This window comes from Coffea eugenioides, chromosome 8, assembly GCF_003713205.1.
Source record: "Coffea eugenioides isolate CCC68of chromosome 8, Ceug_1.0, whole genome shotgun sequence".
Classification (NCBI taxonomy): domain Eukaryota; kingdom Viridiplantae; phylum Streptophyta; class Magnoliopsida; order Gentianales; family Rubiaceae; genus Coffea; species Coffea eugenioides.
This window is the reverse complement of record NC_040042.1, coordinates 45,065,041-45,071,042: the sequence shown is the minus strand read 5'-3', so window position 1 is coordinate 45,071,042 and position 6,002 is coordinate 45,065,041. Positions and strand designations below refer to the sequence as shown.

The window sequence follows — 6,002 nt, the reverse complement described above, 5'->3', positions numbered from 1 at the left end:
TTCAATCATTTTTTTACCTCACATATATTAAATCGTTATAGTATATTTTTCTATAAAAACTTCAAAAAAATAGCAATCTAATCAGACCCTCCAAGTATTTACATAAAAATTGGCCATAGCAGCTGGACTGAAGTTGATTAAGCCGCAATTTTTATTCGTTTGATTTCCCTTGTGGGGTTGATTTTGTCATCACGACAAAAGCAAAGGACCATCCGGGTTTGTCATTTTTAAGATGACCTGCGTCCTACAAGGAAAAGGCTTAGACGTGGCTTCCCTGCAATGGTTTTGCTAATAGTCTGATGGAGAAAAGAGACTGATAACTTCGTGCATTTAATTCCCCATAATTCTGTAGATTAGAAATAGCGTTGCAAATTGCCGCGAATACATTACTCTTGAAACTGAAAGGGAAACATCAAGCGACTGTTGGATCCAATAAATATACAGCCAAGAAATACAAGCCACCCGTACTAGCAGTAGAGGCCCAATTATTAATGGTTATGCAATATCAGCGGTATTTGATTTGATTGCCCCAACGGATGTTTGCATTCAAATGACAAATCGGTAATGCAGTTGTTAGATGGTTTTTTTGGACTCTTGTCGATTTGACCACAGTCAAGGACTCAAGTCATGCACAAATTTGAGCAGTACGTAATCGGAAATTGGAAGGGTCCCAATCCAAGCTCCTAAGCTTGTACACGACTGCTTGCTTTCCGTTATCCTAACAATGTCCGGTCGTGTCAGATGGGACTCCAAATAATGAACAAAAGCCATGTGGGAATTTATCTGTTGACGTCCAAATTACCCTATCATCGGACCTTTACGCCCAAACATGCCGTTCTTTCGTCGACATTATCCCAAGAAAATCCTTGTCCTTTTATCTTGCCTTAGCTTTTTTTCTTGCAGTGCAAGTGCCATTTCTCATAAGTTTCCATCTTCAAATCCCAGCCAGCTGCAACTCTGACATAAAAGTCATAAAACTTTTAAAGATTACTCTCAACAACTCCCCCTCTTGTGGCACATTTGAAGCTTCTCAGGAGACAAGCAAGCTTGGGGTTGTATTGTTAAGATGAATACCGCAACTAGTACCTTTGTCGTTAGATGGATCAACTTTCTCACTATGGTACATACCTTTTTTTTTGCCCACAAACCAAGTTGATATTTTTGTCTATTCTTTCTGTTTTTGATGTTACTCTTCTATACGTGTTTAGACGTTTTGTTTATGGAACATGGGTTTTGTTTCACTTGTCTGATTTGTTGTCTAATTTTGCTCTTATCTATTTGAAAAATTGGGGTTCTTTTGTTTCAATATGTTTGAATAAGCTCCCTTTGAATATTTACATTGGAAACCCTGAAAAAGGTTTGTTCTTGTCCTGACGTCTGAAACAGTAAGATTTTCAGCGGTTAATAATTCTTAGAAGAAAATGCCCTGCGTTGATATTAATCGATGGTTAGTTCATTTTTCCTTTTTTTTTGTTGGTGTATTCGATGTACTGTGAAGGTTAAAAAAAGTTCGAAAATTGAATAGAGTAGTAGATTTTGTATTTATTTTTATGGTTTTTTAGGTGGTAAAAGAGTTATGTTAACCGTATAGCTTCATGGAGCAGCTATTAGCTGTTTCTGTAATAGGATTTGGTGTGTGGATGAGCACTCACCATGACAGCTGCCGAAAGTCCCTTACCCTCCCTGTTATAGGCCTTGGTGCAATAATTCTTGTAATGTAAGCTTATTTACTTTGAACTTCTTTACATAATTTTTGTGCTGTTGCTTTGGGAATTATTTTTCTTATTGATACAAACCTGGGTTTCTAATGTTTTCAGATCAATAATTGGATTTTTGGGGGCGCTGAAGAACAACTCAATCTTATTGTGGATTGTATCCTGTTGAGCAGAAATTCTCATATGCGTTCAATTCTGTTTTTTTGTCCTTTCTACGCTTAAACTTATGCAAGTTATGTGTTTACCTTGACATTTACCTCATAGTATCTGATCTTGCTTTGCCTCATTTTGGTGGGAATATTGGTCTTTACAGTCTTTGCGTAAGTACTAAAACTAAGTTCTGCTCTTTACGCATTTTGAATAGATGCTGCTTTATGTAAAATGAAGTGATTTATGATTTAGAAGATGTTGTGATGCTGCTTGACCTTTATGTCTAGTAAAATCTTCTTTATCTGCTGCCATTTGTTGGTATTTTTGCGGAAGGGGTTCTGCGTTAGGCTGGAAATTTCCCATCTGTAACAGATTCCTTAGTTCGGAAAATATACTTGGCAGTGCTAGTGTGAGCCTCGGAAGTAGTGTAGTGAAGGATAGTAGCAGTGATTTTACAGTTTTGGCATAGCTGAAGAGGTCAAGTTATTGCTGTTTGTATCCTTAATAGGACAGAAATGGTGTTAGCATGAGTGTGCATGGTGCTCGTTTGGATTCCTAGTCTGATCCAATTCATGATGAAGAATGGAATTTGATCCTGCTTAAACTGACCTTTGGCTGAGGCTGTAATTAAGTTCACTCAAACGTCTAATTGGACTATGTTTCCACTTGTTGTCAGATTTTTTTTTTTCCCACACATCATCTATATCTTGATTCGCCTCTCAAATCAAATTTGGATTAGAGAATGATAGATAGTGTGTGGTGGATTCTCGAAAGACTACCTAATATTCAAACTTCAACTTATGGTAACTGGGAAGATAGAGGGAAATTATGTTTTGAGTTGGATCTGTCAGCATGCATTGGTAAAACCTTATTTCATTTTTAGAATGAACGAGGTGTCAATCTTTGCCATTCCTGAGCATGCTTTTTGCTATATGCCCGCTGAAGCAATTAGTACAACCAAAAATGATCATGAGTTTAATTCAGCGTAGGGTGGTTTTGTATCCTGTAAATGGGGAAGGTGAGAAATCATACCATAGACATAAAAGGTATGTGTCAATTATCGACAGTGCGCAATGTGGAGTTGAAGTCAAGAAAGGAGAACAATCTAAACCCATAACTTCTTTTTTTTGGTAATTGATCGAGAGCATGTCTGTTGATTCATTGAACAGAAGCCTGGTAAGTGGTGGTGTCCCTTGTTTTTTCCTTTGTTAGGAAACAAATTTTTTAACCCCTCCTTGTGAATTGTGACAATACGTTCTACACAGTGGACATAGTTTGTTCTTAGTTTGTTAGACTTACATGCTAGTACTGATAAAGATATATGATGCTCAACTTAAATGTGCTATCTTTATTACTGCTGCTTTTGGTAGGTTCATTGTGACAAATAGTGGATCTGGTCATCAAGTGTCTGGTTTGAGGTGAGATTACCTGTCATTCATCTATTTTTGTGCTTATTAGCTTCACGTTTTATTGTCTGATATTATTGTTTCCCCCTCTCTCAACACCCCCCCCCCCCCCCCCCACAAAAAAACACCCGAACACCCATCCATTACTCAAGGGAGGAATGTTTTAGGTGACATTGCAATAACCTCTTGCCACATTCTTAAATTTCTCTTTGTACTTGTATCAACTGAAGCAGTAGTCTTTCCATTTCATCAGGTACAAGGAATATCAACTTCAAGATTGCAGTTCCTGGTTTTTGAAAGAGGCTAGTGCGCTTTTAGTATTTCATAGATTTAAAAGATTGAAATGGAAAGCTTTATCTTGTAATGAGAAGTACAAAGGAGAAGTTTCATCTCTAATCTTTGTTGGATCTGATACTTCAGCTCAATAATACACACAACTGGGAACGCTTGAAGAGTTGTCTTGTGAAATCTGATGACTGCAATAACTTGGCAGGAGAATACAAGGTGTACACTCAGAAGCCACAGTTCTGATTTTTTTTTTTTTTTTCCGGAATCTTACTCATGCTTTAGCTTGTGTGCTTCAGACCCTGAAACAATACAAATCAGCGAGACTCACCCCAATAGAAGCTGGTTGCTGTCGTCCACCATCTGAGTATGTGCTTAACATAGCATTTCTGCATATAATATCTCTTCAGTGTAGTTCCTCTAAATTAGACTAGTCTTACACCTTATGTACAGCTTTGGAGTATCGAACTGCTATTGTTGGCCATGGATTTATTGCAGAATGTGATTTTCTGTGTTCAGCAATTCCATGATGACATTCCGTATTTATTACTTATAGGTGTGGATATCCTGCTGTAAATGCCTCATACTATGACTTGAGCTTTCGACCAATCAGTTCAAACAAGGACTGCAAACTTTACAAAAACTCAAGGGGCGTCAAATGCTACAATTGTGATTCTTGCAAGTAAGGCTGTATTTGTACGTCACATTGCTTATTAACAGTCTTAGTATTTCCTTTCCGACTGTGCTGCATCGCAGTTCATTTAGAAGTCTCAAGTATTTCCTTTCAAAATGTTTCAGAGCCGGAGTTGCACAATACATGAAGATAGAATGGAGGGCAGTTGCTATCTTTAATGTATTTCTTTTCGTTGTCCTGGTAAGACCAAAGCTTTCATCTGAGTTGTTGCAGTTCAGAAATTGAGTTTTAGTCGGTCATTAAACTTTTCTCTTGGGCTCTTCTTATCAATCTTCTAAGATGAAGAACTCGTGACAGAAGAATTCCTCATTCTCCAATACTCCAAATGGAGTTTGATATTTCTGTAACTGTAGCATAATTCTGATTCTTTGGGTTTTGTTGTTGCCAGTCAACAATCTACTTTGTAGGATGCTGTGCAAGACGAAATGCTGCAAAGAGTCCTGAGAAAGTGTGAAAGAAATGCTCCAAACGTCGTGAGCGTGGAACTGCCATTCCCAACCGGAAACTGTCCTCGAGAAGGAAATCCATTCATGCCTTCAATTCACAATCCCTGGCTTGTAAATGAGAGGATCCTAGACGAACAGAGTGAGACAGTAGTAGGAACATGTACAGAATGCTGACTTTGAAGTTTAGGGGTGAAGATAATGGAAGAAACATTCACCAATTTGTAAAGTTGCTTTCTCAGATTACAAGATGGTTTTTTTATGGGACTGACTTTTGATGCTTCGCGTGTCCAGTATCATTCCCTTGACATGTTTTTTAAGTTTGCACTCTGGAATCGCAGTAAATAGGCACAGGCCTTATCTACTGACTTTCCCTAGTCCTGAATAGAAAGTCTACAAAATTCGATGGTAGTTTTACTTGACAGATGCAACAACAGCATATGGTCACCGTTTAAGCGCACACTCTCGCTCAGAAAGCACCCCAAGAACTAGTTAGTGCAAAATTAATAATATGGCTCTCCTATGCAAGATTCAAGAAATTCTGGTCAACAGTCATGCTGGCATCGGCACAGCCTCCTTCAGAATTTTGGTGAAAAAAAGGCCAACTTTGCACCGCGATTAAAACAATTCATTGTCTTGTTAAGGAACAAAAAAAAAAAAAATGTTGTTACAAAATTCTCTGAGCTTCGTCAGGCATTGGCAAATTAAGACGACTGTGAGTTCGTAAATGCTACGCTAGAGCTGAGCCTGAGCCCATTCTTTTTTTTTTTAAAAAAAAAAAAAGAATGAAAAATCAATAGATTTATGAGGGAGAATAATAATCTTTTCCTTTCATCTTTTCTGACCCAACAAGGATTCGATTCATTTACACCATAACTCAAAGCATATTGATCAGAATAGATTATACTCAAAGTAGCTTCATGAATCAAAAAGTCATTCTAATGCCATCTTCAAAATTGATTATTTTTGGATATAAAAGATTAAAAAAAAAAAAAAAAAAGACATATGAATTCTTCATCATCGTCAAATCGAGAAACGGGGAATGAGAATAATCCCCAATCACTTCATCATCTTTCAACACATTTGAATAAATAGGCAAACTATCATTAATGGGTTCCTATAGAAGGCGTGGTTTTTTTTTTGGTGAAACTCAAGAAAGAAGAACAAAAGACTTGAATCAATGGGAGAGCGTGGACAGAGAAACTTTATCTTTTCTTAGGCCGGACAAGGAAAATCCTGGTCTTAAAAGTTGTAGATTTATTTATTTTTACCACATACTAGTGGCGTGGAATTTATCTGGTTTAGAGTA

At 37.4% G+C, this 6,002-nt stretch overlaps 1 protein-coding gene across 2 annotated transcripts; it reads left to right on the top strand.

The window, feature by feature from the left end:
• The first annotated feature begins 727 nt into the window (after positions 1-727).
• Positions 728-4,986, top strand: LOC113779144 (tetraspanin-10). Of its 2 annotated transcripts, none has more exons than XM_027324606.1 (11): positions 728-1,120; positions 1,605-1,717; positions 1,818-1,872; positions 1,980-2,035; positions 3,236-3,283; positions 3,525-3,573; positions 3,692-3,775; positions 3,856-3,923; positions 4,113-4,238; positions 4,355-4,430; positions 4,639-4,986. In XM_027324606.1, the coding sequence occupies exons 1-11, from the start codon at positions 1,067-1,069 to the stop codon at positions 4,702-4,704; spliced, it is 795 nt and encodes a 264-aa protein (XP_027180407.1). In that variant the 5' UTR covers positions 728-1,066; the 3' UTR covers positions 4,705-4,986. The 2 variants fall into 2 exon arrangements, with proteins under 2 accessions (XP_027180407.1, XP_027180408.1); XM_027324607.1 differs by having other exon boundaries at positions 1,075-1,120; positions 1,563-1,717.
• Positions 4,987-6,002: the final 1,016 nt, after the last annotated feature.

Excerpts from the sequence above, each read along its gene's own strand:
- LOC113779144 (XM_027324606.1), top strand. The coding sequence starts at position 1,067 with ATGAATACCGCAACTAGTACCTTTGTCGTTAGATGGATCAACTTTCTC. Across the intron at positions 1,121-1,604 it reads GGATCAACTTTCTCACTATG|CTATTAGCTGTTTCTGTAAT; the intron begins GTACATACCTTT and ends TTCATGGAGCAG. Across the intron at positions 4,239-4,354 it reads TACAATTGTGATTCTTGCAA|AGCCGGAGTTGCACAATACA; the intron begins GTAAGGCTGTAT and ends AAAATGTTTCAG.